Source organism: Tamandua tetradactyla, chromosome 20, assembly GCF_023851605.1.
Source record: "Tamandua tetradactyla isolate mTamTet1 chromosome 20, mTamTet1.pri, whole genome shotgun sequence".
In the NCBI taxonomy this organism is placed as follows: Eukaryota; Metazoa; Chordata; class Mammalia; order Pilosa; family Myrmecophagidae; genus Tamandua; species Tamandua tetradactyla.
The window spans coordinates 9,762,662-9,789,524 of NC_135346.1; the positions used below are offsets into that span (position 1 = coordinate 9,762,662).

Below are 26,863 nucleotides of genomic sequence, written 5' to 3' on the forward strand. Positions count from 1 at the left end.
CCCTTATGACCCAACAATTCCTGTCTGGGCACCCACTCTGAAGAAGCACACATATACGCAAGAAGGGCACATTTAAGGACATCCACGGTCAGCACACTAATGTCTGTGTGATGGTCTTGTATCCTGCCATCTGCTGAACTTGCTTACTGCCTCAAGCAGTTTTGCTATTATTTTTTCTGGATTTTCTAAATATTGGACCATATTTTTATTATCTGCAAACAGCGACAGTTTTACTCCTTCCTTTCCAATATGGATGGCTTTTATTTCTTTTTCTTGCCTAACTGCTCTACCCAGAACCTCTAGCACAATGTTGAATAACAGTGGTGACAGTGGGCATCCTTGTCTTGTTCCCAATCTTAGAGAGAAAGCTCTCAGTCTCTCACCACTGAGTAGGGTGTTAGCTGTGGGATTGTCATACATGCCCTTAATCATGCTAAGGAAGTTCTCTTGGATTCCTAGCTTTTGAAATGTTTTTATCATGAAAAGATGATGAATTTTGTCAAATGCCTTCTCTGCATCGAGATGATCATGTGTTTTTTTTCCCCCTTTTAACTCGTTAACGTGGTATATTACATTAATTGATTTTTTGTGTTGAACCAACCACTCTTGCATACCCTGAATAAAATATACTTGGTCATGGTGTATAATTCTTTTAATATGTTGTTGGATTCTATTTGTAAGTATTTTTGTTGAGGATTTTTATATCTATATTAATTTTAAAAATTGCTCGGAAATTTTCTTTACTTTTGTGTCTTACAAAAGGATAGATAGTTTATGACCCCACTGATATATACTAAATATTATACATAAAAATCACAAAAACAAAATTTAGAATATAGGTAACCAAGATAAAGAATGAGGCTAGGACTTCCGGAGAAGATGGCGGCTTAGTAAGACGCGCGGGTCTTAGTTCCTCCTTCAGAAAAGCAACTAAAGAAACAGAGGCGGTGCGAAACAGCTCCCGGAGTCACAACAGAGACCGAAAGGGCAGCGTACCCCATTCTGGAACGGCTGAACGGGTAGGGAGAATCCACTGCGGTGAGATACCCGAGGGGTGCACGTTTTCCCGGCTGGGGCGGCTGGCGACTGGGGTCCCCTCCACGCACGTGGCTCCCCGGTCTGACTGGGAACATTGGATAGCGGGGCCCTCCCGTCACGCTTGGCGTCTCGGGCCAGCTGGGCAATTTGGACCGGCACTCCCCCAAGCCACAGCCAGCGACCCCCGCCTCCACGCGCGGTTTCCTGGGCCGACTGCCGTGCAGACAGACGAGGGCCACGAGCGCCACCTACTGGGCAGGAAAAGAAAAACAGAGCCCAGAGATTCCACAGAAAAACCTTTCAACCAGCAGGGTCCCATACCCAGGGAAATCTGATCAAATGCCCAGACACCAGCAGAAAATAATGGATGACGCTCGGAAAATTGAAGATATGGCCCAATCAAAGGAACAAACCAATAGTTCAAATGAGATACAGGAGCTGAGACAACTAATGCTGAATATACGAACAGAAATGGAAAAACTCTTCAAAAACCAAATCAATAAATTGAGGGAGGACATGAAGAAGATATGGGCTGAACAAAAAGAAGAAATAGAAAATCTGAAAAAACAAATCACAGAACTTGTGGGAGTGAAGGACAAAGAAGAAAAAATGGAAAAAACAATGGATACCTACAATGGTAGATCTAAAGAGACAGAAGCTACAATTAGTGAACTGGAGGATGGAACAACTGAATTCCAAAAAGAAACAGAAACTATAGGGAAAAGAATGGAAAAACTTGAGCAGGGAATCAGGGAACTGAATGACAATATGAAGCGCACAAATATACGTGTTGTGGGTGTCCCAGAAGGAGAAGAGAAGGGAAAAGGAGGAGAAAAACTAATGGAAGAAATTATCACTGAAAATTTCCCAACTCTTATGAAAGACCTAAATATACAGATCCAAGAAGTGCAGCGCACCCCAAAGAGAATAGACCCAAATAGGCGTTCTCCAAGACACTTACTAGTTAGAATGTCAGAGGTCAAAGAGAAAGAGAGGATCTTGAAAGCAGCAAGAGAAAAACAATCTGTCACATACAAGGGAAACCCAATAAGACTATGTGTAGATTTCTCAGCAGAAACCATGGAAGCTAGAAGACAGTGGGATGATATATTTAAATCACTAAAAGAGAAAAACTGCCAACCAAGACTCCTATATCCAGCAAAATTGTCCTTCAAAAATGAAGGAGAAATTAAAACATTTATAGACAAAAAGTCACTGAGAGAATTTGTGACCAAGAGACCAGCTCTGCAAGAAATACTAAAGGGAGCACTAGAGTCAGATACGAAAAGACAGAAGAGAGAGGTATGGAGTAAAGTGTAGAAAGAAGGAAAATCAGATATGATATATATAATACAAAAGCCAAAATGGTAGAGGAAAATATTATCCAAACAGTAATAACACTAAAAGTTAATGGACTGAATTTCCCAATCAAAAGACATAGAATGGCAGAATGGATTACGACCCAGCAATACCACTGCTAGGTATCTACTCAAAGGACTTAAGGGCAAAGACACAGACGGGCATTTGCACACCAGTGTTTATAGCAGCATTATCTACAACTGCAAAGAGATGGAAACAGCCAAAATGTCCATCAACAGACAAGTGGCTAAACAAACTGTGGCGTATACCTACGATGGAATATTATGCAGCATTAAGACAGACTAAACTTATGAAGCATGTAATAACATGGATGGACCTAGAGAACATTATGCTGAGTGAGTCTAGCCCAAAACTAAAGGACAAATACTGTATGGTCCCACTGATGTGAACCGACATTCGAGAATCAGCTTGGAATATATCATTGGTAACAGAGACCAGCAGGAGTTAGAAACAGGGTAAGATAATGGGTAATTGGAGCTGAAGGGATACAGACTGTGCAACAGGACTAGATACAAAAACTCAAAAATGGACAGCACAATAATACCTAAGTGTAATGTAACTAGGTTGGAACACTGAATGAAGCTGCACCTGAAATATGGTTTTTTGTTTGTTTGTTTGTGTGTTTGTATCTTTTGTTTTTGTTTTTTTTCTTTTTCCTTTTTATATATATATATTTTTATTAGTATTATTATTTTAATTCTCTTCTCTGTATTAACATTCTATATCTTTTTCTGCTGTTTTGCTAGTTCTTTTCCTAAATCGATGCAAATGTACTAAGAAATGATGATCATACATCTATGTGATGATACTAAGAATTACTGAGTGCATGTGTAGAATGTAATGATTTCTAAATGTTGTGTTAATTTCTTTTCTTTTTTTTTGATTAATAAAAAAATTAAAAAAAAAAAAAAAAAAGAATGAGGCTAAAGAATGGAAAGCGGTTGCTTAATAAATGCAGAATGCTTAATTAGGATGAACTTAAATGTTAGAAATGGACAGAGATGATGGTAGCACATTCTTGGGAGAATAACAGTGCTGAATAGTGTATGAGTGTGGTGGAAAGGGGAAGCTTAGAGTTATGCATGCAACTAGAAGGAAAACTGGAGGCTAGACATAGGAATGTATAACATAGAGAATCTTGTGGTGGACAATGTCTGTGATTAACTGTACAAATGTAAAAAAGTTTCACCATGAATTAGAACAGATGTACAACACTATTACAAGGAGTTAATAATAGAGGGCTGTTCTAGCTTGCTAGCTGCCAGAATGCAATATACCAGAAACGGAATGGCTTTTAAAAAGGGGAATTTAATCAGATGCTAGTTTACAGTTCCAAGGCCAAACACAGCATCATCTGCTAGCTTCTTCTCCTGGCTTCCTGTTTCAAGAAGCTCCTCCTCCCCAGGAGGCATTTTCCTTCTTCATCTCCACAGGTCGCTGGCTGGTGGACTCTGCTTCTCATGGCTATGTCGTTCTGCTCTGCTCTCTATGAATCTCTTTCATTCTTTCTTCTTTTATAGGACTCCAGAAACTTATCATAACTCAACTAATTGGGTGGAGACATGTCGTCACCTAATCCACTTAACGACCACGCTTGATTAAATCACATCTCCAGGGAGAGGATCTGATTACAGTTTCAACCATACAGTATTCAATAGGGATTATTCTGCCTTTACGAAATGGGATTTTAATTAAAACATGGCTTTCCTAGGGTCCATACATCCTTTCAAACCAGCACAAGGGCATATGGGGAAAACTGTACCTACCGCAAACTATGGACTATAGTCAATAGCAATATTTAATACTCTTTCATCAACAGTAATAAATGTATCACATGAATAATAATATGAGGGGATAAGGAGTATGGGAGGATTAAGGTGTTTTTATTTCTTTTCTGGTATAATAGAAATGTTCTAAATTTGATCACAGGGCTGTACGCACAACCGTATGGTGATACTATAGGCTTATCATAGATACTTCTGATGGTTTCTATGCTGTGTGAATATATCAGTATATATTATATTGAGATTTGAATATATCTCAATAAAACTGCATTAAACAAACAAACATAAAAACATATTTAAGGCCTAAAGAGCACTCTAGAGCCTGCCTTATTGAGGCACTGGTCTAAAAATTCTCAATCACTTCAACGGAAATAACTCTAATCTTATTAACCTTGCAAATAAACACCAGGAGATCACAGTGTCCTGCCTGAGGCATGTGAAACTACAGAGAAAAATAACATATTCCTGACTCATTATTTTTGCTCAAACCTGAGGAGGGTTGGGTGTACACTTTTAAATAGCATCTTATAAGTATTAGAGTTTCTCAATATAAGACACATTTCTCCTAATATTTTAACATTTTTTAAAATTACAGAGCAGCTTTCAGTCAAGGGTCACATTTAACGCTGAGAAAAGAGGAAAGCAGTATCAGAATACCTGGCAAGCATGAGGAAAAGCAAGGAAACTGAAGTAGCTGGAGTTAACAAGGACGGTAGCAGGTGATGAGGAGAAAGATCACATACTGGCTAGTAGGTCAAGGTGAAGAGTCTGACTTTTACTCCTTACAAAGTCTGTCAAAGAGAAGTGACTAGATTAGCTAGGTCAAATGTGGCTAACTGTTAAAGCAATGTAAGGGCCAGGAAGTGACCTGTAGCTTTAGCTGTGTGCAAAACGAGACTAGGAACACTTCTTAGTTCAATAATTATAGGAGCACCTAACAGACAGAGCCAAGGATAATGCCTCCTCTACCCAACAGTCACTTTGGGTAAGCAATTGCAATAGACCAGGAAGGTCAGCTCACAGCTAAGAATCACTCAAAGAAAGTCAAACCCCTGAAAGATTCTCCACCAACCTCTCCCCACAAAAATTCAACTATGACAAGAATTTACACTTGAAGAAAAAGCTGAGAATGTACAAACAATGAGAGTGAGAGTCAAGTATGAAACAAATGTTTGGATATCAAGAATTTTCGGCATCTGGAGAGATAAGAGAAAACGAAGGAGTTTTGACTTTCAAAAAATAACAAATTTCCAATAACCAAAGACTAATGTTAACCTACAGCTGAAAAAATCCTTTAAGTGCCAAGAAAGGGAAATAAAAAATTAGAAAATTCATAGAAAAATTTCATAGCATCAAGGATAAAAGCTAAAACCAAACCTAAAGAAAACACAACTCACCACTAACAAGGGGAAAAAAAATAAAGAAGACAAAGGAATGACGATTAAAATGCACTCAGACTTCTTATCAGCAATACTGGATTCTGTTCAACTTTTTCAAAGTGCTAGAGGGAAAACATGGGATTTTATTATTTTAAATCCAACTAAATTATTTAAGGGCAAATGTAAAATTAAAGTATTTTTGAACATAGGAGTCCATGTTCATCACTTATAGTCCTTCAATGAAATTTTAGCAAGAAAATAAACGAATTTATGGCGTTCAAGCACAGCATGGGCTAAATAAATAAAACCACTAAAAATGCACTGGAAAATCAAAAGTAGAATATATAAAAAATAACAAGTTTAATGTGCTTGATCACAGCCCAGTTAAAATTCCATCAGCGGTACCACGGTACATGGAGGGGTAGAGAGAAGTGGGGAGAAGACATGCACTCTTATAGTGACTATTTAGTCACTATACCCAGTGAAGTACCAATTAACCAAATCTGCTCAGATAATATCTGTGGGCATTTAATGAAGCCTTAGAATCCTCTTTGGATCTTCTACAATTATTGAATCATGAGTCAAAAGTTGGCTACCAGTGTCCCAGAAGGTTATTTTTTGTTGGTACTCTAAAAAACAGCTCCCACTCCTAATTTTCTTCAAAGTTTTCCTCTTTTAGCCCCTCACCCCTCCCCTTCAATCACACTGCCTTAAACCTAGTGACACCACTGTCCAGCATCAGCAGCGCACAGGCCCCACAGGTGGCATGTGCATTAAAGAGGCCATCTATGTCCCAGCAGATAAAAGCACAAAAAAATTGTGTACTGAGGCTCCTTTCCAAATCCTTATATTTCAATCAGCTGTTTGCCAAATGGCCAGTGAATTTAAATGTCCTTCCAGAAACTGCCTTTTAGAAAGCCATACAACGAGCTAGGCCAGATAAAGCAGTACACCATGATGTTATCATAGGATTTCTCCCTTAGTCACCAACCACAGGACAACCTTTAAACAAAGACATGGTTTTCAGACCATCCTACGAAGTGCCTCTTCTGTACCTTCCTGTACTCAGGAGAACAATAAAGCAGGACTAAATAAACAGTTTCACAATTAAAGTGTTTTCTGAAACATTTAGTTTTACAAAACAAAACAAATGTGTACTTCTTATTTTTTTTTCTGTTTTAAAGCTAACATGCACATGACAAGAAAGATAACTTGAGTATCATCAAATTCCAGATGCTTCTGAACAACAAAATTTATTGAATTATACTGTATATTTCCCAGGACCTAGCATGGCTCATTGTGTGGCATTTTGCTGTGCTGTAAGTTAATGTGCTTGCCTTAAAATGAAGAGTATAACAGATGACCTCAAACATTCTCAAGTTGCTAATGGTTCACTTATTATTACTTAGACAATACTTAAAACATTATTAGGCTATTTTCATTTAATTACTTTCCATAATGAACATTTTCTTCATATTATTTCAATTCTCGAGTACTGTCACCCTCACCCAGACTTTGTAAAAGAAAACAATTCAATAAAAATTTATCTGATAGCACATCAGTGAAAATATTATACAAACTAGACTATACTAATATAGCTAAACAAATCAATCATTTTACGAAATGAGGCAATTCAAAGCATTCAATTAAGAGTATGATCACAGAAAGTGCAAAAGCAGCCATAACCAAATGATGATTCAGTCTAAAGAGAGTATACCTCAAATGCACTGTATTTCAAGTGTACAGACTATTGAAAAGATGCTCTCAAATCCTTAGAGGTGATACACTAGAATGTGGCCAAGATTTCTTTAAATTAAAAACAAAATGGCCATGAGCTTGAAATGTTTTGATTGCTTTGCAGTCTAGATTCTTCAAGTTCAGAAAACACAATAGCATAATTAAGTTTACTTCCTCTTTGAAACAGAACTTAAATTTAATATATTTGGATTACAATTTCAAGGGAAAATAATAACAATTACTTACTTTGGAGGCCCATGGCTGAAGACAATTGGCATAACAGCGAACAAGGAAAGCCATTTCCTGGGCTGGAAAGGGTAGTTTCCTTTTCAAACCAGAGCCACACCGATGAGTATATTTGCAAAATTCTGTTAAGTTCCTCTTTACAAATCATACAACATTGTAGCGTTATATAATGGCAGCTTCAAAAAACCCCTTTTCAAACTGAAATCAGGAGCTTTCAGTAGCTTTGAGTATTGTTTTAAATAACTGCAACAGTTCTCATAAAAATATTCACTTAAACAAGCAAATCACTGTGAATCAAGATGTTTATATTTCTGGCTCAGAACACACATACACATGCATCCTCAGGGACCTGGCACAGACATGCACAGTGGTAGCACAACAGTTAATGCTTTATCAATCAAAGCAAATAAGGCAATATGCATCAGATCAGTTTTCCTGGATTCTGCAAAACCTTTTCTCTCTGTAATACAGCTTTGTCTTTTCTTCAACTTATTTCATTCTGTAGAGCTAGTGCTGCAGTGACTCTTCTGCATCAGAAGCAAACCACAACTCTGTATCCTGAAGAATGAAGTTTCTTCTTTATATTCTTAACCACCAGAGGTTTTAAAAAAAAAAAGATCAACCGTTGAACAAATGGATGTTAGCAGAGATACACTGTAACAGGTCAGTCCTGTAGAAAGCCTGTGAATCTCCAGATTCAAATTATTTTCTCTTCCACATGAACTAGTTACAGCTCTGCAGTACTGGTCCTTGTTCAGTAAAACACTACGGTTACCCTAAGTCTGGCTTTTCTGGTCAAAAATTTATATATGATACAGTAGAAAAACACTATATCTTCTGCTAAAGCAAGACTGTATGTTAGTGTCTTAATTTCTACTGCCCTCGCCTATTTCACAGCAGCTCCCTAAGGAGAAGCTTCTATTGATTCTATGCTCTGCAGTAAGATGAAATATCTAATAAGAAGGAAAGAGAGTGGGAGGGGAATAGAGCTAAAAGGATGACATCACCTGTATAGAAAGCCTTCAGAAACTGCATTAGATCAATTGCCTAGTGTATCTGCAGATGTAGCCCAAAGAGTAAATTATTGAACACACACACGCACACACACACACACCCTTCCGTAAGACATATCAGTATGCTAAATTCTCTGAAAGAAAAAAATTGATTTAATCACTTTCTCTATTTCACAGTTTTGAAAATTCACTTTGATTTTTAATTCTGTGCACTGGCACCCAGCTGTATTTGAGAAGCTGTATTTCCTGATATTATTTAAATTTAACAGAGTATTGTCCTCCCAAGGGAAAATATTTAGCTTTGGTAAGATACTCTTGCATTCCAAAGACATACAGCAGCCTCGTTCTCAGCTGTCACATATATATATTTAAAACACTACTAATTCAGGGGCTTCCGCTTACAGAACTTGTTATTTATCATATAACTGTTACAAAAGGTTCAACTCTAAATAAACATTACAAGTCCACTCTAAACAAACATTACAAATATCAAAACTGGTACTAAAATTTGTATGTAAACAGTCAATAAATGGAAACAACTGAATTTCATTTTGCAAGAGAAGCTGAAAACCCATCAAAGCACACCAGCCTACTATTTTCAGAATTCACTGACTCCTCTGAGGAAGAATAATCTATGCAATATGGTGCTTTCCTAAATCCCAGTGCTCAATTCCTAGAAAGACAAGAAGCAGGGCAAAACTGAGAAAGAATCAGTGAAGAAAATGTTTAAGCCTGTTTCCAAACTAAACCTAAATTAAAAAGAAATCCATGCATTTTTCCAGAAAAATTACAGAAAGATTTAAATCTTGCCACACCCTCTCTCAACTAACAACACAATTTTTCTATTACCCAATGCTATTCCTCATGTGTCTGCCACATGGCACCTACTCCAGATGCTCCCATAATAAACTTGCACTTAAGGTTGTAATGGTGCCTCTCACTGGTTGAAGTAAGGTGTCGTTTCCAACAGTAAAAACAAAAATTTCACCTCCAGGCAGCAAAATATGAGAATAACAATGAATGAAGTTCCAAGTAACAGACTCTTTTGCTTTATTCACCTAATGCTTTTTTTTTTTTTTCTGGGGTGGGGGGGCTGGGTGACATAAGAGGAGATATTACATGCGAGAGAGGTGTCATAACAAATGAGCCAAAGACTGCAGAAAAAGAAACAGCTTGTCATTAGGCACACAAAAAAAGAGTTCGTTAATAACCCTGGGCAAAGTCTGAGTCACTTTCTGAACAACACTATACTGCCAGTCTGAATTACGGTTATTTCTTAGACTTAATTTACCTTAGTAAAACAAAGTGTTATTTTGAAAGATAGCAAAGACAAGTAAGTCATGCTATCAAATTATGTTGTTATTTATCAATTTGGGTTTCCATAATACTTAAATGTTTCCAGCAAAAAAGTTCTAGAGAATACATGAAATTTGCATTTAAAGTACAAAATTAAATCTTGCAAATATAAATATGACCCTAGTTTCTAAAGGTAGAACATGGAAAATATGTAGAAGCTGATTTTCAAGCACCAATGTACTTTATTCAATTTAGCTAAGTTAAAAACTACAACTGAACTGAAATTTCAATAAATATTATGCATTCAAGTATGTTACAATCAAATCTAATTTTAGTCACCTATTTTTAAAACAGAAAAATATTAGTAGATCCTATTCATGTAAATGGAGTTTAACTTTTTCTAAAAGATAAATTTCTGAAAGATAAGATTTTTGTGCATAAACACATCAGTAATGCTACTCAAGAATCTTTTCATTTCAACAAAGAAAAAATTCATATTCATGTATCATAACAACAGGATAAATTACAACCAAATCACAAAGAAAACTCCTAATGGGTACCTTTCCCCTTCTCATAAATCATGCTGGGAATGCACAAAGAAGCACCTCTAGCTGAGCAAGGGACAGCACTGCTCAGCTGCTTAAAAAAACCCGCCACCCTGTGTGTGAAATACAATCCACTACTGCCATATGTTAGAACTACTGTAAACACCAACTCAGTAAAGGAACAAAAACTCTCTTTTCCTTTAGTTTGGCCTGTAACTGAAGATGACATCACCCTTTTCCTTTTTTTTACCAATCATCTCAAAGTATCTGCCATTCCCAAGGAACTGTACGGTAAATGTGGCAAGCAAAATCTCCATGTGCAACAACACCATGAAAAGAAACAAACAGGCTAAATTCTATACTCAGCATGGGACTCCACCAGCATTCCTATGCCACTGCAACCACATTGCTTCTTGAGAAATAAAGACTTAACCTCCTAATTAATTACTGAAGGAAGAAATAAACATCCCTTGAAGGGAACAGCTGATAATAGATCAAATAGCTAACATAAATGATTAGGGTGACAACCTATTTTTCACTAGCATTTCTTTCCAATTTTTATCCTGATCTTATCACGCTATCTTACCATTTCAAATGCGACAACTGCAGCAGGGGAGAATGCCATCCTCTACATGGTGTCCTAGGAGTCACTGTCACAGACTAGACATATAAGAATACATTTTCCCTGTCTATGAAATGCCACAATGCAAAGCCATCTTCTGTAGCATTAAATAGTCTTTGGCTTTAAAAAAGGACTTTCACACTACTATAAAATAAAGCAAAGCATGTTGGCTTTGCAAAGCTTTTATCATTATGAAATATTTTTATAAAAATGTAAATGCTATATATTTAATAATTAAAATCTGGGTAAACTATGGAAGCTACAAACAAAAATACAAACTAGAACATTTGAAATCATAACTGCAGAGAAAAACAAAGATAAGGTTCTGACAGTTAAACTAACTGTAAATGTACTTTTTATTTCAATAAGTAACATTAAAAGGAGAAAAATAATGGTCATCATGGATAAATTTAAGCTATCAGAGGATAAACATTCTAGGCATTAAGAAAAAACAAACATACAGAAGACCCAACAATAACAAAAACCAGATTTGTACTAATCTCAGGTATAGTCACACAACCTATTTTCCTTAGCACAGTTAAATATTTTAGTCACAACTTAGAGAAGCTAAATGCAAAAGAAGGGAAGGAACAAAACTAAAATCTGTAGTTTTACAAGAATAAAATAAATAGGCAACCCAATTCTGTACTTTGGTTATAAGTTTTTAGTCTTACAAACCACTGAAATACAAACTGTTATAGTAAACACACTGTTTATAGTAAAAGCACTTGAATGCTCTTGGAAAATGACTGAAAAAATGATGCTCTATTACAATGGTTAGGCGTACCATACGAGCCATTTTAAAGGATCACAGCTAGCTTTCCCATCTTCCCTGTGCTTAACTTGAACATCTGAAAAGGATCTTTATAGTCATCCAGCAGGGTTAACTCTAATTACCGGGCCCCTCAGGAATTCTGCCTTTACACTGTATCCTAGCTGCTCCTAAGCTTTTCTAAAGGAAGAGAAACCAGAGGACCAGTACTGTCCTCCTGCCCTGTAAGAGGCTGTGTGCTGCAGCCCCCTGTCATCTTTGTCCACTAAATGATCACTACCACGCCGAGGAAAAACCCTGTCAAAGCCCCCAGCAGGACACAGATGCACTATGAAATATGACCCACCCTCAGGGAGTGATTGAGGAAGACAAGGCAAAGAGGAAGAGAAAAGCCGTCATCATCAACCAAGGTGATGTAAGCTTCTATAATTAGAATCAGTGAAACTGAAGGAACAATAAAAAGGCTCTACCACGCTTCTACTTTCCACTATACTCTGCAGTTGTGTCAGACAGTTTCCACGTTCAGACAAAAGAATACACTTTGCATGTCAGCTACATACTATATACTATATAGCTTTGTACACTACATACAAAGCTAAGGGAAAGCTGAAGTGGATTATTTTTCATTAACAACTAGGATCAGCCCAATAATTAAGAGTCATAATAAACATGACTAGAAAAATTACAATCTCATTTTAAAAATTTATTTTAAAAAACTGACTTATCTTGTAATTTCTGGATTACAGACATTATCTTTATATCATTCCTGTAATTTTTAATACTGCATTGTCTAGTACTAAAGGAGCCAAATACAGAGCACAGCACAGTTTTTGAACAAATGACAAATCAAATGAAAAAGCAGTAACAAGCAGTATTAAACCGTTTGTTATATGCCCCCAAAACGATTTTATTACCCTTCCACTGGACATCATCACAAATCACTGTCTTAGACCACTAGTATACAGTAACATATGGGTTGCTTCAGACTATAATAAAAGGAATTTTAACAGTTATTGTGAAAAGTGTTTTAAGTATCACTAAAAATCTTTCTGATTCTGATTCCCAGAGAAGATCCCTATGAATGAGTGTCATTTTTTAAGGAAAAGAGAATTGTCCCAGGTAACCAGAGAGGCATATTTTGCTCCCTCAACACTTCTGACATCCATATAGAGGGAATACAGACACTCAAAAGTAAGCAGTACTTATCTAGAACCTTAAAATTATTTTCCATACCCTTAATCCAGTAATTTAAGTTCTATGATCAATCATAAGGAGATAATCAGAATAAGGCACAAGCTTATTCATAAAAGATGTTTGTAATAGAAGAAAATTTGGAAGTTGTTGAGAATCATGTTACGTCACATTTGCACAATGTAATATTAATGGTAAAAATAATGTTTTGGAAAAATTTTAACTGCATGAGAAATAAAAAGGCAGGATACATAATCAAATACTCAACATTATCTAAATTAGTCAAAAGATCAGAATAAGTCAAAAGGTACAGTCATTAAAAAATCACTAGTAACACTAGCTATCTCTGGTTCTAAGGCCTACAACAAATTTGTTTCCTTTTTAATACTTTTCTATATACTTTACAGTCCTAAAGTCAGCATTTTTTCCCACAAAATTAAAAACGTATATATGCCTACCATAAGCAGGTATTTGCCCTAGTTTTGTTATATCATCACCACTTTACCTTTTCTCTTCTCACTGGTCAACCTGCTGATCCTCTTTATGTACAAGAATCGCTTCATCAATGATTTTACATAATTTCTAAGGAGACAGGTGAGAAGCACGATTCTCCTAGATAATGCTAGATTCAGGAGTAAAAAAAGAGTTCTCCTCTGTTTGTATGGTGGAAAATACCACAAAGACTATAACAAATTCTCTCTTGAAGAGTGTGGGTTGGAAACAAGAGGGAAAAAGAGAAGCAAAATTGAAAAGCTGCACAGTCTTAAAGGTAGGGCTCCAAATTTCTCAGTAGTATTTGGTCAGCATTTACTGTCTTACACATAAATGAGACGAGCAAAGGCTTCCTATGAAAACTTCCCGAGTTAAAAAGTGACAGATGATTGCTTATTTTCTCATTCTTTCTTTCTACAAGTATTTATTAAATACCAAATATAATATAAAACAATCAGGATGAAGCAGGTTCATTAGATACAAAATAAAGTTCACACTACTGATAGTTTATCATCAGTTAAAACTCAAAATTCTCGTAAGGGATGTAACAGGAATATTTATACACCTCCTTCAACCACTAAAGTGTTTGCTCCTGGTACACCAGGAGGTGGTCTCAGCAATCACATGCTTGGATCAAAGTTCTTCAGTATCTTCTGAGCAGATGGGGGACAGGGTCCCATTTCTTACTGTTGGACCAGACTGAGCAATAAATTAAAGTCACACACACACATAGAGAATACAAATGAAAAGTACATTTTGCTAAAACAAAATCCTCAAGCAGGTTATACCCATGACCAAATGATAGCATTTAGCCATTATTCAGTGTACACACCATAAGAGTGGTAAGTAAAGTATGTCTTCATGTCTGAATATGCTATATATATAAACAAAACGTGGGGTAACCAGAGGACAGGAGGGAACAGAAGGTATTATTGTAGGGGGAACAAATGAGAAAGAGCTGCTGCATTAGTAAGTATAAAATGAAATAGTAGACTTTAGAGTGTCAGGCAATACCTGCCACCCAATGCCTTCTTCTAAAACTTAGTACTGGGTAAAAAGAAACTGTAAAGAAGGGTATGAAAAAGGGAGTTCTCCAGTTTTAAAAACTGACCCATGATATTACTACGGAAATTGCTCTTCCCAGATGTCCTTTTCAGAAGAGCTGGCAGGTGCCACGATGGGAAAGGCAGAGAGCAGTAAGGTCAGCAGCTTATCTAATGCCAGAGAATGTGAAAAAGCAACACAGGCTACAGAGAAAACAGGGAGGGGAAAAATTATGATTTAATCTTAGGTACTAATGAATTTTAGATCTAATTAAGAAGACAAAAAATACACCAAACATTCATACTAGAACACTGTTTGCAGCAGAAGAAGACAAGGAGAAGGAACTATAATAGCATAACTAAAGTACCCAAGCATCAGTCAGAATTTTGAAACCTCTGTAGAAATGTCCAGATTTATATCTGGGCTCAGTAATGTTCCTTAAATATGACTGGGCATGGCTTCTGGTGACATAAGACACTCAGGGATGCCGTTCTCTCAGAGAATCTTTGAACAGCTAGTATAAATTAGCAGAGCCATTATCCACAGAACTCTGGAAAACAGTTAAAGGGTGGCAGTAAGTAGATGAATGCTGAATCAAGAAAAGGCAGCTTTAGTAAACAGTAGGAGCAGCTCATGGTCCTCATGCTGGCCCCTCACCCCTGTGTGGAGCAGCCTGCATTCCCACTGTGGGTCCCAGGCCCTGTTTCAGAGGAAGCAAAGTAACCCATATGCACATAGTATGGGAGCTATATCCAGTGGTATCCTCAAGAAAACTCATCTCTGGCCTGCTCTCCCAAAACTTGCCATTGAGGGAGAAGCAACTTGCAGACAGCTAAAGCAGTATAAGAAACAATTAAGCAAAAGCGGCCTGGGGCAAAGGACTACCTGCTCTAAGTTATATAAGAGGGCAACCTGGAAGGAGGGAAAGTCTACTTTATAGGAGGCAGAGGTGACCTTCTGATTCCTGTAAGTGGGAGAATTACTAAAGGCCGTTGTGCTGGCTTGAAACTGTTATGTACTCTAGAAAAACCATGTTTTCCTAGAAAAAACCATGAAAAAACTAATCCAATATTGAGGAAGCAGACCTATTCTTGGGTGAGACCTTCTGATTAGGTTGTTTCCATGGAGATGTGACCCACTCAAATGTGGGTAGGACCTTTGATTAGATGAAGGAGTCCCTTAAGAGAGAGATATTTTGGAGAGAACAAGATGTTTGGAGATGCCAGAAGGATCCACAAGAGCTGAGAGAGCCATTTGAAACCAGAAGCTGAGAAAGGAGGGCCAGCAGACACTGCCATGTGCCTTCCCATGTGACAGAGGAACCCAGATGCCAGCTGCCTTCCCAGAAGGTAGCTTCTTGTTGGTGCCTTAATTTGGGCATTTTCGTGGGATTAGAATTATAATTTAATGAATCCCCTTTAAAAAAGTCAATCCATTTCTGGTATATCACATTCTGGTAACCTGAACAAACTGAAACAGCCACAAATAAGCACAGGGCCAGGGTAAGACTGAAGCTCATAAAATATGCAAAGGATCCTGTATTTCACATTCAACTTAGGCTGAACTTCTTGACAGGAGGGCTGGAGTTTGAAAAGTACCAGCCAGCATGAGCCAATCTGGAAAGACTATGAAAGGAGCTTTTTTATTATGATTATGATCATTCTGTTCTATATATATAATCAGTAATTCATAATACCATCACATAGTTGCAAATTCATCATCATGATCATTTCTTAGGACATTTGCATCAATTCAGAAAAAGAAATGAAAAGACAACAGAAAAAAATTCATACATACCATACCCCTTACCCCTCCCTTTCACTGATCACTAGCATTTCAATCTAAATTTATTTTAACATTTGTTCCCCTTATTATTTATTTTTATTCCATTTGTTCTAATTGTCTGTTGATAAGGTAGATAAAAAGAGCATCAGACACAAGGTGTTCACAATCACATAGTCACACTGTGAAAGCTATATCATCATAAATCATTTTATGAAAGGAGCTTTTGCTTTGTTCTGTATTTGTTAGCTCCTGGCATTATGGAAATTTCTGTCATATTACCAGCTGAAGAAAAACTTAAGGAAAAGAGAGTTGAGGAATTAAATCCCAGATTTAACACTTTAAATAATAAAACATAAGTACATGCACAACAGATTATAATGCAAATAAAGAAGCAGGAAATCCTGGCCTATCCAAAAGAACAAGAAAAAATCCAAAAATTATTAATGAAGGCCAGATTTTAGACATAATGAACAAAGACTTAAAAAAAAAAACAAAAAATAATTCTTAATGTGCTCAAGGAGATAAAGGATAACAGAGAAAGAACTGAAGTATATTGGGACAACAATGAAGAAATAATATGGGACTCTCAAAAAGGATAGAGAAAATTTTAAAAGGAACCATAAAGAAACATAAGAGTTCAAGAACACAAAAACAGAAATGAAAAACACTGTGATGATTTTAAACAGCAGACTGGAGCTGGCAGAGGAAAAAATCAATGACTTCAAAGGAAAGACAACTGAAATGATAGAGGCTGAAGAGCGGAAAGAAAAAAGATGAAGAAACTGAACAGAGCCTAAGCAATGTGTGGGGTCCCAACAAGCATGCCAGTGTACACTTTATGGAGGTCCTAGAAGGACGAGACAAAGAAAGGAGGAGAGGTATGTTCAAAGTAATTATGGCAGAAAACTTCCTAAACGTAATAAAAGCCATAAATATGTACATTCAAGAAGGCCAACAAATGTCAAACAGGATAAATTCGAAGAAAACCATACTCAGATATATAATATTCAAACAACAGAATTTCAAGGATAAGGAGGCAGTTTTGAATGCTGCAAGAGAAAAAACATGTGTTATGTACAAGGGAATTCCAAAAAGATGAAGTTATAATATTTCATACGAAACAGCATGGAAAAGAGAGGGGTGGGATGAAATATTTAAGGAGCGGAGAGAAAACAAATGCCAACTGTTCTAGTTTGCTAGCTGACAGAATGCAATATACCAGAAATGACTTTTAAAAGGGGGAATTTAGTAAGTTGCTAGCTTACAGTTCTAAGGCAAAGAAAATGTCCCAATTAAAACAAGTCTATAGAAATGCCCAATCTAAGACATCCAGGGAAAGATACCTCAGTTCAAGAAGGCCGATGAAATTCAGGGTTTCTCTCTCATCTGGAAAGAACATGGCGAACACACTGTTTTCTGCTAGCTTCCTGTCCAGGCCTCTTGTTTCATGAAGCTCCCTGAGAGGCGTTTTCCTTCTTCATCTTCAAAAGTCGCTGGCTGGAGACTCTCTGCTTTGTGTTTCTGTGGCGTCTGTTGTCCTGCACTGCTCTCTCAGCATCTCCAGTGGTGGCTGGCTGGAGACTCTCTGCTTTGTGTTTCTGTGGCGTCTGTTGTCCTGCACTGCTCTCTCAGCATCTCCGATGGTGGCTGGAGACTCTCTGCTTTGTGTTTCTGTGGCGTCTGTTGTCCTGCACTGCTCTCTCAGCATCTCCGATGGTGGCTGGCTGGTGGACTCTGGTTCTCGGCCTTGTGGCTCTGCTTGGTTCTGCTGTAGCTTTCTTGTTGTTCTCAAAAGGCACTCTCTGTAAAAAATGTCTCCTCTTTTAAATAGGATCCCAGTAAACTAATCAAGTCCCACATAGAATGGGAGGAGTCACATCTTCCTCTGATCAAAGATTAATACCCACACTTGATTCAATCACATCTCTGTGGAAATAGCTCGATCAAGTTTCCAACCTATAGTACCGAATGGGGATTAGAAGAAATGGCTGCCTTTACCAAATGGGATTAGAATTAAAACATAGCTTTTCTAGGGTACATAAATCCTTTCAAATCAGCACACCAACCAAGAACACTATATCCAGCGTAGTGATCTTTCATAAATGGGATTCAACATTCACAAATAAATAAAAACTGAGGGAATTCATCATCACTAGACCTGCCCTACAAGCAAGCTAAAGAGAGTTCAACAGATGGAAAAGAAAGGACACTAGACAGTGAATCAAAGTGGCATAAAGAAATAAAGACCTCTAGTAAAGGCAACCATACATACAGTTCATGGTTTAACTTAGGCTTCACTGTGTAGTACACTTCCATGGATTTAAAAAAATTTATTCATTCTGTTATCATACATACACAATCTAACATTTCCCTTTATTCTCACACACTACTTTTTTATTTTAAACTTTTTTTATTAATTAAAAAAATAAACAAAACATTAAGATATCATTCCATTCTACATATACAATCAGTAATTCTTAATATCATCACATAGTTGCATATTCATCATTTCTTAGAACATTTGCATCAATTTAGAAAAAGAAATAAAAAGACAACAGAAAAAGAAATAAAATGATAATAGAGAAAAAAAGATTATACATCCCATACCCCTTACCCCTCACTTTCATTTACCACTAGCATTTCAAACTAAATTTAACATTTGTTCCCCCTATTATTTATTTTTATTCCATATGTTCTACTTTTCTGTTGATATAGTAGCTGAAAGGAGCACCAGACATAAGGTTTTCACATTCACAGAGTCTCACTGTGAAAGGTATATCATTGTTCAATCATCAAGAAACATGGCTATTGGAACATAGCTCTACATTTTGAGGCAGTTCCCTCCAGCCTCTCCGCTACATCTTGAACAACAAGGTGATATCTACTTAATGCATAAGAATAACCTCCAGGATAACCTCTTGACTCTGTTTGGAATCTCTCAGCCATTGACACTTAGTCTCATTTCCCTCTTCCCCCTTTGGTTGAGAAGGTTCTCTCAATCCCTTGATGTTAATTCTCAGCTCATCCTAGGGTTTTTCTCAGTCCCTTGATGCTGAGTCTCAGCTCATTCCAGGATCTCTGTCCCACGTTGCCAGGAAGGTCCACACCCCTGGGAGTCATGTCCCACACAGACAGGGGGAGGGTGGTGAGACTGCTTGTCATGTTGGCTGGAGAGAGAGGCCACATCTGAGCAACATAAGAGGTTCTCTTGGGGGTGACTCTTAGGCCTGAATTTTAAGTACACTTGACCTATCCTTTGTGGGGTTAAATTTCATATGAACAAACACCAAGACTGGGGGCTCAGCCTATAGCTTTTCACACACTACTTTTAATAATGGATAGAAAACCTAGACAAAAGATCAATAAAGAAAGAAGACTTGGATGATACTATAAATCAATTAGACCTAATATATATAGAATAGCTTTCCCAACAGCAATAGAATACACATTCTTCTCTAGTGTACATACATCATCTTCCAGGAGAGACCACACGTTGGGTCCCCAAAGAAGTTTCAATAAATTCAAAAACATTGAAATCATGTATCTCCTCTGATAATAATGGAGTGAAGCTAGAAATCAATTAACAGAGGGAGAAATGGAAAGCTGACAAATATGTAGAAATTAACACACTCTTCAACAACCAACGGGTCAAAGAAGAAATCATAAGGGAAATGAAGAAATATTTTGAAGCAAATAAAATGAAAACACAAAGCTACCAAGACTTATGGGATGCAACAAAGGCAGTGTTGAGAGGGAAACTTACAGCTACAAACTCTTACATTAAAAAATAAGGGTCTCGGGCGGGCCGCGGTGGCTCAGCGGGCAAGAGTGCTTGCCTGCTATGCCGAAGGACCCCGGTTCGATTCCCGGCCCCAGCCCATGTAAGAAACAAACAAACAAACAAAATATAATAAAACAAGAAAATGTTTAAAGATGTCTCCCTTTCTTCCTCCCTTCCTTCCTTCCATCCTTCCTTCCTTCTCTCTGTCTTTCCTTCCCTTCCTCCCTCTCTCTTTAAAAAAAAAAAAAAAAAAAAAAAAATAAGGGTCTCAAATCAGAACCCTAACCTAAAAAATGAAGGACCTAGAAAAAATAAACTAAACCCAAAGTGAGTGGAAGGAAGGAAATAAAGATTAGATAAAATTAAATTAATAGAGAATAAAAATAAATGGGAAAGAATCAATGAAATTGAAAGTTTGCTCTTTGAAAAGATCAATAAAATAGAGAAACCTTTCACTAGAACGACAAAAGAAAAAGAAGAGAGGACTCCAATAATTAAAATCCCTAGAAACACAGCACTACCTACACTGACTCAAGAGGAAACAGAACATCTGAACAGACCAAAAACAAGAAAAGAGATTGACTCAGTCACAAAAACCTCCTAACAAAGAAAAGCCCAGGACTAGGTGGCTTCACTGGTAAATTTCACCAAACATTCCAAGAAGAACTAACACCAATTCTGCTCAAATCCTTCCAAAAAAGTGAAAAGGAGGGAGCACTCTCTATTTCATTCTATGAGGCCAATATCACCCTCATACTAAAGCCAGACAAAGAGATCATAAGAAATGAAAATTAAAGACCAATATCCCTTATCAATACAGAAAAATCTTCAACAAAACATAAGCAAATCAAATCCAATACCACGTTAGAAGAATTACACACCATGATCAAGTAGGAGTTATCCCAGGTATGCAAGGGTGGCTCCATATAAGAAAAATGAATACAATCACCACATTAACAGAATGAAGGGAAAACAGCACATAATTATCTCAAATGATGCAAAAAAGGAATCTGATAAAATTCAGTACCCATTTTCATAAAATTATGTAAAAACAAAACAAAAACTAGCAATGGAAGGAAATTTCCTCAATACAACAAAGGGCACATTTGAAAAACCCACAGTAACATTCTACTCAGTGGTGAAAGACTGCCTTCCTCTAACATCAGGAATAAGACAAGGAAGCCCACTGTCATCACTGCTACTCAACACGGTACTAGAAGTTCTAGCTAGAGCAACCAAGCAAGAAAAATAAATAAAAGCCATTGAACTTGAAAGTAAAACTTTCTAATTTGCAGATGACAAGACCTCACATGTAGAAAAGCCGGAAATATCCATAAGAAAGTTAACAGAACTAATTAAACAAAATCAGCACTAGAGCTAACAAACAAATTCAACAAGCTGGTGGGGATAAGACTGATATTCTCAAGTCAAAACTGTTTCTATACACTACTAATGAACACTCTGAAGAGGATATCAAGAAAATTCCACTTACAAGAGCAACTTTAAGAATCAAATACGTAGGAATAAATTTAACCAAGGATATAAAATACTTGTACATGGGGAAACTATAAAACATTGCTAACTGAAATCAAAGAAGACCTCAATAAATGGAAAGACATTCGTTGTCATGGATTGGAAGAATAATTATTAAGACGTCAATTCTATCCAAAGTGATTTACAGACTCAATACAATCCCCATCAAAATTCCAAAAGCCTTGTGTAGGCAACGGTAGCTCAGTGGCAGAATTCTCACCTGCCAAGCTGGAGACCTGGGTTCGACTCCTGGAGCCTGCCCATGCCAAAAAAGAAAAAAGAAAAAAAAATCGAAAAGCCTTTGCAGAAATGGAAAAGCCAATTATTAAATTTACACGGAAAGGCAAGGGACACCAAATAAGTAAAACTTTTCTGAAAAAGAAGAACAAAGCAGATGCTCATGCTACCCAATTTTAAAGCTGATTACCAAGCTACTATAATCAAAACAACATGGTACTGGTACAAGGTCAGACAATAGACCAAATTAAACTACAAGTTCAGAAATAAATCCTCATGTCTATGGCTAATCAATTTTGACAAGGGTGCCAAGTGCACTCAACATGGAAAGAATAGTCTTCCACAAATGGTGCTGGGAGAATTGGATATCCATATGCAAAGGAATGAAAGTAGATAACTTCCTCACATCATACACAAAAATGATCTCAAAATGGACCAAAGAACTAAACATAAGAATCAAAACTATAAAACACCTAGAACGAAACAAAGGGAGGATCTTCAGGTCCTTGTGTTAGGCACGGGTTTCTTAGACTTTACCTCAAAAGCAGGAGCAAAAATACACAATTTAAAACTTTTTTATATTAAAGGGATTTCATCATGAAAGTAAAAAGACAACCTAGACAATGGAAGAAAATATTTGGAAATCACATAACCATTAAGGGTTTACTATCCACAATATATGAAGAAATTGTATCCAATTAAAAAACAGGCAGAAGACTTGAATAGCATTCTATTTAAATAAAACAATAAACTTTCACCAAAAATAAAGACATTAAAAAATTCTTAAATAAGCTGTTGTCATTTTTGTTACATTTAAAGTAGAGCAGAACTATATGGGCACACTGCATTTAAGTATGTGTGACACTGTATGGGAGCAGTGAAAAGAATTAGAGACCTTGAATAGAAAATGTTCAGGAAGTCCTCTCAGAGGGGTCATCCCTGAAGGGAGTCTTGGTAGTGGAGCAAGAATTTCTCAGGAGGACAAGACTGGAGGTCATTCTGGAAAAAAGGAGCAAGTGTCAAGGTAAGAATCAAACTGACTCATCAAAAGATAGAATTATATTAGGTAAAGAAGCCAATAAAGAGCCTTCCAAGCAGAGGGAAGAACAGGAACAAAGGACAGGACCTCCAAACAGAAAAATGAGACAAGAAGGTTGAAAAGGTAGTGCAGCAAAAACAGCTATGTATCCCAGAAAAGATATGTTCTTAATCTTAAACCACTCCTGTGGATGTAAACCCATTTATACAGGATATAATATAATCTTACATTATAAAATTTTGAAGATGTTATATCTAGTTAAGGTGTGGTCCAAATGAAACAGGATGGCTTTAATCTCTACAAGACCTTAATTCCTAGAGGTCCTATAGAGAAGGCCACAGAGAGAAATCCATGGGAGTAATAAGAAACTGCGAGTCAACAGTACCTGGACTAGAAAGGAGAGGCTATCCCCTGTGATGGAAAAGCTACGGATTCCAAAGGATCTCAAGCAGCCAGCACCAGAACACCACAGTCTTCAAAGACACACCATTTTCTTGCTGACACCCTGATAGATGGACTTCTAGCCTCAAAAGTTTGCATCAGTAAATTTCCATTGTTTAAGCCCATGCACTGTATGGTATTTGTTTTAGCAGCTGTGAAACTAAGATAGGTAGATTTGGACCAAATGAGGATTTATATATAATATGATGTCAAAGCCTTTCTAATAATATATTTTACTGGAAAAACTTTTAAAGCTACACTTCCAATACACTTAATTTATTGGCACATTAATATATGTATTACTGTCCAAATACTTTGAGTCCAATATGGAATATGCACAGAAACCCAAGAGATTTAAAAGAATAAGATAACACTAATATCAAAAGAAGTTCTACTATTTTCTTCCTATGATCCACGGAGATTATTGTGCAATGTACATTATAAGACATTTGGGCTAAACAACAGGCCTTGCTGACTATCAGAAAGAAGTCCTTCAAATCAACAACTGCATACCCAGTCATCACTCTTGGGAAAACATCCTTGGTCATCATGTAATTGGCTTCTAGCCACTCATCCTTTATAGAAAAGGAACTCATTTGCTGACATTCATATATATTTAGTAACCACTTAATCTTGCAAATTTGGATGTAAAAATTACCTTGCTGAAAGTGAGCTATTCTGAGGCTACTCCACAAATCTGGGAGAAGGGAGACTGTTGGCTGACTGTTATTAGCTTACTAACTTCAAGTAAGCTTGGTTTTATTTTTCCTATCCTTATTCTCCCTCTGCTATGACTTCATAGCCTACATGCTTTCGTTTATTTTGATACATCTATATTTTATCATTATATCTATCATATAACACAAATAAAATATTAATATTGATAATATGAATATATTTTAATTATTTTATGTTATGATATATAAAATATTAATATCAATATCTATAATAGAAATATTATAACAGATAAATATATATTTAATATAGTTTTATTATTTATTATTTACAAAATATTTACAAATATTTTTATAAATCATTTTTTATATCCAGGCATGGAATAAATATGGAATAAAATTATTTTGTAAGCAGTGGGAAAAAATATATTTTTGAACATTTACAATAACAGTAGCAACAGAAGCTTCTGACATTGTTTAATGTCTTTCAGGACAGCTGCCAATAGGGAGAGTACTTTACATATATCTCTTATTTAATTCTCCTATAGGATACCTATCAAAACAGAATGGAAACATTAAACAATTTACCCAGAGTTGCACAGAGATTCTCATTCTCTTTGAAAGGCAAAACTACTCTGAAGATACACTGATAATAGTTCACATTTTCAATGACTGCATACTCTGATGGGAGAAACAGACATTTGAAATTGAGTGGTTGTGGGATACACATACAGAAATGCATAGCTGTGTACCTAACTCTTCCCAACGGAAAATCACAAAGCCCTCACATGAGATGGTGTGGAATTGGGTCTTGAAGATAGGAAGCATTTTGCCAGGAAGACAACGGATAAAAGAACATTCTGATTAAAGGTCTTTTTTCAAGAAAAAGAGGAAAAGATAAAGTTGGAGAGGTAGACCAAGTCCAGACCTGTGCTGTCCAATAAGGCAGCTACTAGTCAAATGAGATTATTTACAAGTATATTATTTACAGTTAAGTTAAATCAAAATATTAGCTTTAACGTCACACTAGCCACATTTTCAAGTGCTCAAGAGGCCCATCTGGAGAGTTGCTACCAATGTGAACAGCACAAATATGAAACATTTCCTTCACTGGAGAAAGTTTATTAGATAGGAGTCGTCTAAACTGTGAAGGTTCTTATATGCTAGATAATTCCCAATTCTCTGATGGTGGGAGGCCATGAAAAGGAGTCATATTGTTAGATCTTTAGGAAGACAGGACTAATAGAAGTAAAATGAGTAGACTAGCTGGTGATAGGAGGACAGGGGAAGATATAGGGAATAGGATTAGTAGTAGGGAAACCAGAGAGAAAAGAAAAACAAATCTTAAATTCAAATAAACAAATGATTGAGTAGATTTCTTCTGGCGAAGAGACTATGGAACACTTTCCAGTTTTTAAAATCTACCAGATGAACTAGAATGAAGAAAGATTGCTTTTAGATTAAGAGCTGGAGGTGGAGAAAGGAGAAATACTGTATACAATTTCTCAGAAAGATGGTAAACAATAAAGCAATGACATGGGGAAATAAAAAGGATACAGATTCTGAAACACTGGAGAGGCAGATTCAAAGATATTATTGAGTGATTTCTGTTCCTCTAAATATCAAATGCACCCTCCTCAAAGGTCAAATCTCTGGCACTACTGAGAATATGTAAAGACATTTAAATCTGTGCAGGCTCTGAGAACAATCAATATCCAAAGGAATTTGGAAAATGTTATTACTGTTACAGAAGTGCTCTTTTTACTTAAAACAAACAAAAAAACCTTTCACAGTAAGATTTTGGTTCTCATTTTTAGAGAGAAGAATGGGATTTTGGTTCTCAACTTTTACAGACAGTAATGTATGACAAAATGATGAAAATATTTTATAAAAATAAACCATTTTAAGTATTTAGGAAGAAAATTACTTTAAAATATATGCAAAATGTCCTTTAATAGTCACAAAAACCTTAATACACAGATGGTATACCAAGTAATAATGATAAGGAAAACAGTCTCATATTCGGTACATATTTACTTTTTTTTTTAAACCTTCAGCACTATAGCAAGAAAAAGGTGATAGATGTTTACAAATTCAAAAAGAAACTATTAAGTTTCTATTGCTACTTAAAAGAAAGTACAGTTTCCTCTGATCTTTCTTTCTCTAAATTGCTGACAATGGATCGAAAGAACTAAAGGAATCATCATGGCCAAGAAACCAATTCTCTACTAGATGGTTTCCCAAATACTTAGGAAGATTTTTGCTACATAGCATCATTACCCAGATGAACTGCCAATATGTAAGAATTTAGCCAGATGTTCAGCTTTTTACATAATTGGTAACTAATTAAAAATAACTGAAATTTCTTTAATAGGGCATTTCCAAGTTGTCTGAAATATTCTCCCCTTTTAGAAAAAAAATAAAAACTATAAAAGAAATAGCAAATGCAAGTAATATGACCAAAAGTACTTCTCTAACCCATTCTTAAAGTTAAAAATTAAGTTTAGTCTACGTTCAGTAACTTAGTTTTCCCCTTCCCATGATTTGCCAAACTCTTGAAAGTTAAAATAACTAGAAACCAGCTGTATAAGCCTTTACATGTAAAAATGTCATATTTTACTTGTCACAAACAAAATGCCAAGCAGTGTGCCTATTGCTATTTCCGGTCTATTCAGGAAACACACATCCTAAAGAAGACAACTTTTAGTACACAGGAGGTCTAGAAAGGACAAGCCACAGCCACCAAGGGAAAATATGGATTCCTCGCACCCCCTACCCCCAAAAAAGGTGAAAGGAACATACTAAAGTTGAGAATAGGATTAATAAGCAATCAA

At 36.4% G+C, this 26,863-nt stretch overlaps 1 protein-coding gene across 16 annotated transcripts in view; it reads right to left on the reverse strand.

The window, feature by feature from the left end:
• The window catches only part of RAPGEF6 (Rap guanine nucleotide exchange factor 6), a 316,707-nt gene that overhangs the window by 148,194 nt on the left and 141,650 nt on the right, over positions 1 to 26,863 (reverse strand). The window contains exon 1 of one of the 16 annotated variants that reach the window (XM_077138339.1): positions 7,565 to 10,056. The exons of the other annotated variants lie outside the window; for them this stretch is intronic. Coding sequence (XP_076994454.1) covers positions 7,565 to 7,618 — 54 coding nt within the window. The 5' untranslated portion in view covers positions 7,619 to 10,056. Of the gene's footprint in view, positions 1 to 7,564; positions 10,057 to 26,863 lie in introns of those variants that run through there. 16 annotated transcript variants of the gene reach the window in all.